Genomic DNA, 11,638 nt, shown 5'->3' on the forward strand with positions numbered 1-11,638 from the left:
GTAGTAACTGGTAGGTTTGAACCATCAACCCTGTGGTTAACAGCCCAGTGCTTATTCCAGTGCACCACCAGGGCTCAAGTGTTAGCAGATGCTACTTACTGCTACTTAGAAAGTTCTTTCCCCAGCTATCCACATGGTTCAGCCTTTCATTTCATATTCTGCTCAATGTTACCTCATCAGAGAGGCCTTCCTGGTTTAAAATAGTGCTGAATATATTTTAAATAATAATTTTGCTGCTGCTGTTGAGAATATGCACCGCAGAGCATACACCAGTTCAAACGTTTCTACAGCCATTCTTACCCTCCTTTCCTGAGTTGTTCCTCTGTCATCAATGTAGGCTCATTGCTCTTTAAGTTTCCTCTGGCCTCTGGAGTTACTGCTGCCAATTTCATCCCATAGAGAAAGATCTTGAAAGAGCCCAGTGCTCAAGGCAGACCTTCTAGTTAAGCTAAACCATTGTTTGGCTTTAAGATTTCAAGGATACTTTTGGTTTACGGTTTAGGTTGCATTCCTTTTTATTGCTGACTCATATCATGCATGAGTTAAAATAGCACTCTTCTTTATCCCTTCACCCGCTTTACTTTTCTTCCTTGTACTCTTCACTACCTGGCATCTCATTATTTATTTACAGTGTTTTACTCCGTTTCCCTTCATCAGAATATGAGAACCTTCAGATCTCTGATTCTGTTTTGGGTGCTGTTATGTTCCCACTGCCTTGCAGTACCTGACAAGTAGTAGACGCTCAATAAATGTAAGGTTGTTTTACAATGAATAAATGATTTTGGATTTTGAGACCACCTGATTTTTAGGCCCTTTATCACCTAGTCTCAGCAGTACTTTATTCTCCTTGTCCCTAAACATGACCCTGGGACTTGAGACAAAGTAGAATCAATATTCTCTGGGCAGGCCCATGCCTTATAATCTTGTGTTTTTGCTAATGTGGAAAACTCCAGAGATTGGCATCTCTGATTCTGTGGAGCATTGATCTTCCTTTCGCTAGGAGATAAGTGATCTTTGATCTGGTTAAAGGCCACATGGACAAGGCTCGGAGGGTGAGAGACTCATGACTTAGAAGTCTATCTCTCGCTTGCATGCCTTCCTGGGATTGGGGTGTGAGTCATTTGGTGATTGCATCTTTACTTAGCTCTTCTTGCCAAATCCTGTAGCCTCCCTGATAGCCTCAGCCCTCTGCACTTGATGTTCCCCTTTGCATCATTTTGACCCACCATTCTTCTCATTTTCTCCTTTGGAAGGAGAAGGAAAAGCATGGCATGTAACTTTCAGGTAGTTGAACATAGGACCCCAAATGAGATCTTTCTGCTGTCACATGGAATTGCTGTCACAGAAGGATACAGTTCATCCGGGCTTACTTTGTTAAGACTGTAGTGACTCTGGGTAGTAGACAAGCCCTGCATAGGCAGGCCATCTGCCTACGTAACAGGGCCATAGTACCGAGCTCAAACTCTGCCTCAAGGTTCTAGCCTTCTCTGCAGCTTAGAGGTATTGGAATAGTCCAGCTTCCAGCCTCAGTAGAGGCCTCTGCCTCTCTAAATGTGGTATCTAGAGCTGTGGTTCTCAACTCGAGGCGATTCCCTCGACACTCCAATAGACATTTGGCAATGTCTGGAAACATTGTTGAGGGTCATGATGGGGAACGTGCCGTTGGTATCTAGTGGGTAGAAGGCAGGGATGCTGCTAAACACCTGGCAACACATAGGAAAGCCTTTCACCAACACACACAGCAAAGGATGATCCGGTCTGAAATGCCAGTTATGTGGAAGTTGAGAAACCCTGTCTAGAGTGACTTCCAACTATCGCCACGGGTCTGTGCCCAGGCTTGTATCAAGGAACCCTCCCAGTAGACAAAAGGTCCTTGAAGGGCCGCTGGCCTCAGGCCTTTTAGCAGCAGCAACAACAAAGTGGCTTTCTTTCTGCTCCCCAGCAAGCAGAAAGGCTTCCTTTGTGCTGAGGAGGCAGTGCTCTTGGCAGCAGTGGCTGGAGTGTGGTGTTCTCTGTTTCTTTCGGGCCTACACTTGTCTGTCTGTTTCATCTGTGTGCCGCTCTCCATGTCTTCCTTACCTGACACCAGGATTCTAGTACATGAGCACACTTGTAAGGCGTGAGGATACATGCTCGTTTCAAGAATAATAGCTAGTGCATTCTACTTTCCCGAACGCTTCTCTAACCCTGATTTCATTTTCCCTCCTTTGCCATAGCCCAGAATTTGGATGTACCATTTGTATAGCCGGTTGCTTTCTGTGTTAGACAAGCACATCATCTATAGGAACTGTATATTTTTCTACGGAAGTTTGTTGTGTATAAACCCGCAATTAGAACATTTGTGGAACTTCTTATTTAGGGCAATTTTTCTTGAGTAAATTTTTATTGATGCCCCTGTATACAAAACTCTTTTGGGGAATACTCAAGCAAGACCTAACAAGGAAGACATGGTCCATACCATAAATGTTTGCTGACTACTCATGAGAAACTAGACAGAATTCTGGAGAAAGCCAGTTTTTAGTAAGGAGGAGGGGAGGGGAGGAATCTCACCCTGTCCTTGTGCTTCCACACTGTGTGACTTCTTCCTATTCTCAAACTTGAGGAACGTACACATTCCTTTTAAGGGAAATTATTTATCTTGAATTTGCAGTGCTGGCTTAAATTGTTGTTATGTTAATGCTATTTAAGTATTTAAATTAGTGTTATCTGAATAAAAAAATTTAAGTAAACGAGGTTTAAGTCACTGTATAGAATTTTATACAAACATAAGAAAAATAAGATGTATACAGTAAATCAAGACAAACTTCAAATCCAATAAGTTGGTATATTTCTGCTGAAGCAGAATCGTTCCCAGACTCTTTCAGGTTTGGCATATCTGCACTACTGAATGCCATCTGATGACTCAGTCCTCCCGGCATTTTTCACGACCCAAGCTACTGTAGACTTTTGATTTGTGTAATACACTGTCACTTGACCGTCACTTGGCTCAAATACATTCACCACGTATTAAGTCTACTTCTATTCCTTTATAATTGATTTTTGATATACAGTGTGGAGATGAACTTATTATCTGAACACCACACAGATTTCACAATTGCTTTTAAAGGATTTTTTAATGATTATCCCTTAAAAACCCCCACAGCATTATAATTCTGAGGAACAATTAGCTACAGCAGCTTACGTATGGTGATGGTGTCATTAGCCATACTTTTACCTCTCAGTGATTATTTCCGTTAGAATTATCTCTTCTTTTGGCACTAAAGCTATAAATCTAACATAACCCAAAGGGGGAAATTTATTGCATAAAACCAGAATATCTATGAATAGGGTTTTCTGTAAGCATGGCCTTACTCAGGCCTTGACTTTTGCCTCTGCATGATAGTTCCCCAGCAATATGTGACATAATGGCATAGTGCATGGAGCCAGAGTGGATCCCAATCTTGGTTTTACCAAATCCTACCTGGGTGACTTCAGGAGGGCTGTATAACTTTTCATGGTGCTGTCAAGTAAGCTAGCCATAGGTTGATGGTTCAAACCTATCACCACTCTGAGGGAGGAAGATGAAGCTATCTATTCCTCTGAAGATTTACAGCCTCGGAAGCCCTGTATAGGGGTGCTGCGAGTCAGACAGAATTGACTGGAAGACAGCGAGGGTTTTTGTGGTGGTGGTGGCCTCCGGTTCGTTATCTGTGTGAGCTGAGTATAAAATGGGGCTACCTATTTCACAGGGTAGTTGTAAGGATGACTGAATAATTATGTGTGAGGTAGGTGCTGAGAAGAGTGCCTGTCATGTAGTCAGTGCTGTTCATTTTATTAGTATTATTTTATTATGTGATTCTATTAATATCATGATTGTAATTTAGGGTCATTTCATCCCAGATAGCAATATGGTGGAAGAGCAAGCTCATCTCACACTCTGGAAGCAAAAAAAAAAAGAAAGGAAAAAAATTCCTAGAATTCCATTTCTTTGGTCTTGATATGAGTTTTGTGCCGGTTTCTGAACCAAGCACCTGAGTAGAAGGGTGGGATCTACTGATTGGCTTGGTTTGGGTCCCTAAGGATTCATTTAGCTTTACCCTATATTTGGCTGAAAGAAAAGGTAGAGCGGTTCCCCTAAGACAAGTTTAGGATACTATTATCATCCACAGTGAAAGTATGTGATGTTAAAAATCACCCATGTCCACCTGTAGTGCTATCAGGAGGTCATAACAGAGGATCATGTGATGTTATAGCTATCTCTGTGGTGATACAATTATTGGGACACTTCTTGGTGATTTATATTTTTGGTGGGGAACATTTGTCTTAACATTTATCATTGCAATTATAAAAAACATTTGTTAATTGTAAAAGCACCAGTTTTATCTCTGTTATTTTATTTTAAAATATCTACATTTAAGATATGTTTTTGATTTGAAACAGAAGACCTAGAACTGTAGGAAAATGATCTTTGACTATTATAGCTACTATGCATTAACACAGTTGTAAGCACTTATACAAGACAGGCACTGAAGCTGAGAGCCCAGACTTGCATATACCCAGATGATCCGGAATATCGTTTTAGTTGTTATTTCTCAGTTCTCTTCAAAATAAGTATACAAAACATTTGCATAGTAAATTGTCTTAACAGTATTATCTGGTGTGTAAAGGCTTTATAATTTGTGCCGTTCAATAGTGTAACCAATAATGTGTAATTATTGAGCATTTCAAGTGTGGCTAATGTGATGGAAGAACTCAATCTTAAATCCTATTTAATTTTCATTAATTCAAGTTTAAACAGACTCCTGTGAAAGGGTAGGGTCTCACTAGGTGACTAGAGCACCTTGAGGCCCACCCCAGAAAAATACAAATAGTTACTTTAATGAGGCAGTAGAAACCCTCCTTGCCTTGGCTTCAATTTTCCACTCGTCCTGTGTTCTGGACACATCAAACGTCACATCCTTTCCTTGCACCTGCCTTTATTCTGCATAGACAGCTTCCTCTTCCACACTTTAAACACATCACGTAAGCGCATAGTAATCCTTTACATAGGAGCCCTGGTGGCACAGTGGGTTAAGCATTGGGCTGCTAACCAAAAGGTTGGTGGTTCAAGCCCACCAGCATCTCTGAGAGAGAATGATCAAGCTTTCTACTCCTGTAAAGATTTACAGCCTTGGAAACCTATGGGAGCAGTTCGACTCTCTCCTGTAAGGTTGCTATGAGTCAGAATTGACTTGACGGTGGGTAAATCTTCTACATTGTAACTCCTCTTCTCTGAAGCTGTTCCCTCTCTCTCCTGTGCTCTGTGTCCCTTCCTTTGTCAGAGTCCATGTTCCGGTCATGCAGTTCAGCCTTTGACCTCTTCTACTGGACTAACTTTTGGAGGACTTGAGACGGGTTGGCTCCTGGGGCTGTGTTAGTTAAGTCAATGGATGGACGGATGTATGAATGAGCGGATGGATGAAAAGAGACATAGGAGAAAGGAAGGTGGATTCTTATCCGTAGTCTTATGTAGAGTTAATTTTTTTTAATCCACATTATTGAGGCTTGACTTAGATACAATAGATGTACCATTTAAAATGTATAGTTTGATGAATTTTGACAACTCTATCGCCTGTATAACCACCCCCACATCCAAGACAGAGCATTTTCGTCACCCCAAAAGGTTCCTTTGTGCTTTTTCCAGTCATTTTCCAGCACCCACTTCTGGCTCTTGTCAAAAACCGATCTTCTCTCTGTCACTATACTTTTGGGAATTTACTTCTTCTGAGGTTCATAGAAATAGGCACAGTATGCACTCTTCCCCCACTTTGGATTCACAGTAGAAAGCGACACCAAACACTGAAGTGTGGAAATGTTAAGGTGAATGTGACTGCTAAAAACAGTTCCAACAATGCTTGGTGTCTTGGAGTCACGGCTGTGCTTGTCTCTCCCCACAGTGTATAACTGGACCGTGGAAGAGGTGGTACAGTGGCTCATCACCTATGTGGAGCTGCCGCAGTACGAGGAGACCTTCCGGAAGCTGCAGCTTGGTGGCCATGCCATGCCGAGGTCAGGAGGGCACTGGGTGTTTCTCACTTGTGGGTGCTGGGACTGGACTGGGGTGGGCCGCCTTCATGTGTTCTGGCCAGTTCAGTGAGGCCCCATGTTTTTCAGGCAGAGTCTGTAGAGCTCTCTACTCACACCTATTATCTGCTTGTTAGAGAACATGATGGGCACTTTGCACCCATTCTCCTGATTGATATTTTTATCAGTCTTGGGAGCAATACTAAGGGATGCGACTTATTGAGTGTCTATCTAGTAGCTGCAGAACACTCTCCTCCGCACTTTATGCAAAGAACCTCAGTTAATTTTCACATCTATTCTACAAAGTAGGCACTGCTATTCTCCCCATTTTGTGGATGATGAAACAGGTTAAGTAGCTCTTCCAGGGTTGCATGTCTAGTTAGAGGCAGGATTAGGATTTGAACCTAGAGCTAGGTGGACAACAAAGCCTTGGTGGTTTGGTTTTCTGTTCTTCTGTCCCCCAGCAACTGCTGCTTTTATTGCCTAGGGGCCTTGGGTTATCATTATGCAGTTTGTCTACTTGAACTAAAATGGTGCAGAAGTAGGGGCGAACTACATTGACCCCAACCTCCTCTCTGGGATAACTCTTCCAACAACTGTTGTATCACAACTTGTTACATCCTTTGCAGTCACAGCATTCTGTGGCTTGGAATGGGAGTAGGGAGAAGTTAGAGTACTGCTTGAACTTCTTGTTCTATCGAGCTCGTGGCATCTGTCATCCAGTTATTAATCCATTTACTTACTCACTCAACAAACATTCACTGGGTACCATCAAGCACTTGTGCTGGGTGCTAAGTAAGGATAAAGATGACCAGCTCCCTGCCCTGTCCCTCAAAGGGCTTACTGCCGATTGTGTAAGAGCTGTCATCTTCGTCAGACAGTGTAAGACATGACAAAACAATAATAATTTATAAAATTATCAAGGGCTCATGAGGGAGGGGGAGCGGGGAGGGAAGGGGAAAAATGAGCTGATACCAAGGGCTCAAGTGGGAAACAAATGTTTTGAGAATGATCATGGCAACCAAATGTACGAATGTGCTTGACACAATGTGTGTATTGTGATAACAGTTGTATGAGTCCCCAATAAAATGATTTTTAAAAAGATCTGTCATCTTATGAGGAGAAAATGTCTGGTTATGAGCTTCAACAAAGGCAGACGGGGAAGCGGTTGGAATGCACACACATCCCAGTCTCCAGTCACAGAGCTCCCAGGCACTGCTGTGGACGCCGCCTCTGCTGCCTGCGGCCCGTCCTCTCAGTGACTCCGTGCTCTGGAGAGAGTAGTGATCTGAATGTTCACACGCCCTTTTCTGGAGCGCCTTAACCCATATGGTAGCCAGTACACTTGGTAGATGTGCTCTGAAGAAGAGCTCCAAGTGCTTTCAGGAGTCTGATTTTACCTCTGTTTCCATAGAAGTCCCTCAGTGGTGCCAGTGGTTAAGCCACTTGGCTGCTAAATGAAAGGTTGGAAGTTCAAGTTCACCCACCGGCATCTTGGTAGAAAGGCTTGATGATCTACTTCCAAAAAATCAGCCCCGTGGAGCACGGTTTTGGTCTCAGGCACATGGAGGCACAGGCGTTGGAATCGACTGCTTGGCTATTGTTTTCGTACAGAGCAGAAAACTGATGGAGCAGCTTCTGATCAGCTAAGTGAGCCAACTTAGACTAGAAGCCAAATCTCCTGACCCCTCTGATGACAGTGTCTCACTACTTTCCTTATAGGTTAGGCTTGATTGCTTTCCAAAGCCAAAACTGGAGGGGTATATAAATCACACGCTCTGGTGTCAGGGAAAAGCCACAAGGTCAGCATTTCAAACTGCTCCCTGAGAAAAAGATGAGATTTTCTGCTCCCATAGAGATTTGAAGCCTGGAAACTCAGGAGGGCACTTGTGTGCTGTCCTGTAGAGTTGTTCTGAATCAGGATTAACTCAATGTCAGTCACTAGTGCTATCAAGAGCATCTTTTCTAGCCGGGAAGAACAGTTCTGCGTCAGAAAAGAGCATCTGTCTTGCACTCGTGCGACTCAGATGAGTGGTTTTCATTCTTTCGTTATCTTTCTCCCCTCTCCTCCTCTGTTCACTGTGTTCCAGTAAAAGATAAACAGATGCCAGTTTTCCCCAGGTCATTTTCTAGTTTTAGTCGCTCTATTATTTGAGTTATCATTGATAGTATAGTTGAAGGTCATGAAAAAGTACAGTAATCCGTTTGGGAATAAATTGTATTTCAATGACTCAGATAACAAACTATAAGACTAATAGGTCATCAGTAGGTGGACATATAATTTACAGCGGGGTGGGATTAGGATAATTCAGATGTCCCTAGAATTCAATGGGTAATATAGTATAAAGTTTTGACTTGCGCTATACAAAAAAATTCTTTTTAAATAAAGTTATCAATGATGGGAGTATAGAGACAGATTATATAGTGCATAATCCCTAGAAGGAGAGGCATACCATAACAACCTTAGAGGATATATTACTCATTCAAGAAATAGTTGACATGGAGAAGGAAGGTGAGGAAATTCTTGGTAACGTGTTCTTACAAACTCACTATGAAGATCCACAGACGGCTTGTTCTAGAATGCATAGGGGAGCAGTCTCCAAGATTAGAAGTCTTGAGAGTGTTCCTGGAGAGAGGTGAGAGCCTGCTGGGATCCTTCCCCTTCTTGCTAGTAGAGACTGACTCTTTGCTCTTTGCCTCAACAGGCTAGCTGTAACCAACACCACTATGACGGGGACGGTTCTGAAGATGACAGACCGGAGCCATCGGCAGAAGCTTCAGCTGAAGGCTCTCGACACAGTGCTTTTTGGACCTCCTCTCTGTGAGTCCTGTGGAGAGGAGCGCTGCTGGGCTGAGGCTATGGGTCTATGAGGCACACCTGCAAAGCCATGCCTTCACTGTCTCTGCTGGTGTTGAATGACCTTGTCTTTAGACCATCCAGATGTCAAAACCCATTCATTCAGGAAATACCTACTTTGTGCCACTGCTGTGCTGCATGCTATAGGAATTCCTGGGTGAATCATGCTCTTTCCTGCAGGGATAGAAATTAATAAGCACCCTAGAGAGGTTCACAGTGCTTCTGAGGCCCAGAGGAGGAAGGATAGAGAAGGTGTCCTACAGAAGTGTCATGTGACTTTTGCCTTTGAGATGGGTCAGGCTTTCTTCCCTGAAGGTGGCAGGAGAAGACCTTCCAGGTGGAAGAAGTAAGACTATAAAGGCTAAGACGTAAACATATGCGCAAGAATAGCAAGTAGCCCAGAGAGATGAATGCCATTTAACTGTTCCCTGCTGTTAGTGTCGACAGACACACAGAGGGTACGAACCATTTTTGTGCCTTTGGACAACCAAGAGAACTTACTAGACTTGCACTAATGCGGGAGAGACAGACACACTTAGGCCTAAGACAGGGTGGTCTTTTCAGCTTATCGCCAGTTAGAAAATTAGGTCACTTAGTCCTAGAAACATGCAAAGTGGATCAGCCAACCCTGCCATTCTTTTTCTAAGTGAACTTTGGACGAATAAACTTAGTGAGACTTCTTCGAACATAAGCCTTTGACCAAACAGACTATCAGTGCCCATTCCCTGCCCTTTGGGAACTGTTGGCATCAGTTGAGGGTGCCAGCAGTGGAGTGCTATGGAGCCAGTCCAGAGAACCAGCTGGCAGGCAGGGTCAGGGGCAGTACAGCATTTCCTTGTGTCACTTGGTAAGTGTCCAAGTTGATGTCTCACTACAACTGGGTTTACAACCTTTGAAAATGTGAAACAGAACAAAACAAAAGAAGGCTATTCCCGCCTCATTTGCTACACTTAAAAAAAAAATTTTTTTTTAATTCCAAGCACACAATTTGCTTGCCATTTTCAGGTAGATTTTGAATGAATGATGCATGAATGACTGTGAAGCCTACTGACTAACTCATTAACTTTATTGAACATCTATTGTAAATGGCAGGGTTCTTGCTTTCAGAGAGTTTACCTAAAAGGAGACAGACCTGTAAACAAGTACAGTAAGTTGTCATTAGATATAGCAAATGTTAGCGGTTCAGGTAGAACCTGTCCAGGGTTCAATGAGGGCACAAAGAGATAAGGAACATTTCTATAGGTGGTTAGGAAGCTTTATGGAAAAGGTAATTCTGGAGCTGAGCCTTGAGAGATGAGAAGTGTCCTGATTAAACTCCCCACTGTCAGATTATACTCCTCTTCGTAATCATCAGCAAGAACATTTACTCAGATGGTTTACTCTTTCACCTACCAGCAAGAGAGGCCTTCAGCTGTCTGAAAGCTTTTCTTCGTCTTCTAAGATGTATTATTAGGCTGTTAGGTGTTCTGCATCAAAGTAGGACTTAGCATACCTGAAAGAGTGCATTAGAATAATGAGGCGAAACTAGCCGAGGATTCTAACCTTGAAGTCAGCTTCGGCTGCAGAGCATGAGAACCAGGAGTCCTAGATCCATGCTATTGCACCCAGGAGGTCAGGCTTAGCAAGAGGAGCTAGTGACTCGAGTTAGACTGATACCAGGATGGAGATATTTTCTCCTAGGACCATTTCATAGAGACTATGGCTGTGTGTTACCTAACCTAAGAGAAGTCAGAGGTCAGCAGGGAAGCTCTGTTTCTGAGAGAGGCAGAGCAACCAGACCCAAACCAAACTCACTGCCATCAAGTTGATGTTGACTCATAGTGACCTTATAGGACAGGGTCGTTTCCTAGATTATAATTCTCTACGGGGGTAGAAAGCCCTGTCTCTCTCCTGCAGAGCAACTGGTGATTTTGAACTACTGACCTTTTGGATTGCAGCCAAGCTCATAACCACTACCCCACCAGGGCTCCTAGGTAAAGCAAAGACGGTACTAAATCTAAGAGGAACTCATTCAGTTGAATGGAGATTTATGGAATGTTTGCAAGGTGTCCTGTTTGAAGTTGGATCCCTGGCTATAGAAAGATAAGTCATGCCCTCCAGGAATTAATAGACTCTGTCTGTCCCCCAGGAATTAATAGACTGTTTAGGGATATGAACATATAATCATACAATTATAATACAGATAGTCTCTGACTTATGATAAGGTCAAGTTACGGTGAGCTGCACATACAACTTGTCATTGATTTTGTACATCTTAAGAGTCCTGAAGGTGTAGTGCTTTAAGCATTGGGCTGCTAACCACTAGGTCAGCAGTTTGAAACCACCAGGCACTCCAAACTACCACCCACTCTATGGGATAAAGATGAGGCTTTTTATTTCTTTAAAAAAGGAATTGGTCTCCAAAGCCCATGTGGCAGTTTTCCCCTGTCCTGTAGGTTTGCTGTGAGTTGAAATAGACTTGATGGCAGTTAGTTGAATATTGTTAGTGATAACGTGCCACGTACAATGTTACAACATTTTACCGATGGTATCGTTCTCGTGCCAACGCCCAAAGACAAATAAAGATCAGATATATAAAGATCGTGATAGGGATATTCAGCTTACATCAAATCTGGCTTAGGACAGAGTCCTTTGAATAGGACATACTCATAATTCTGGAAACTCCTGTATAGTGCGAGAAAGCCTGTAGTATTAAGGTAGCAGAAGGACATTGGGCCTCCACTCAAGTACTCCCTCAAC

The 11,638-nt window shown here is 42.9% G+C and overlaps 1 protein-coding gene across 9 annotated transcripts in view; it reads left to right on the plus strand.

Moving 5' to 3' along the window:
• The window catches only part of STIM1 (stromal interaction molecule 1), a 213,685-nt gene that overhangs the window by 163,459 nt on the left and 38,588 nt on the right, over nt 1-11,638 (plus strand). For all 9 annotated transcript variants that reach the window (XM_045293071.1, XM_045293072.1, XM_045293069.1 and 6 more), the window contains exons 4-5: nt 5,916-6,027; nt 8,748-8,863. In XM_045293071.1, coding sequence (XP_045149006.1) covers nt 5,916-6,027; nt 8,748-8,863 — 228 coding nt within the window. The remainder of the gene's footprint in view (nt 1-5,915; nt 6,028-8,747; nt 8,864-11,638) is intronic.

The sequence above is a fragment of the Echinops telfairi genome, unplaced genomic scaffold (assembly GCF_000313985.2).
Source record: "Echinops telfairi isolate 266 unplaced genomic scaffold, ASM31398v2 ScPeMD7_1713;HRSCAF=2227, whole genome shotgun sequence".
NCBI classification, from domain to species: Eukaryota; Metazoa; Chordata; class Mammalia; order Afrosoricida; family Tenrecidae; genus Echinops; species Echinops telfairi.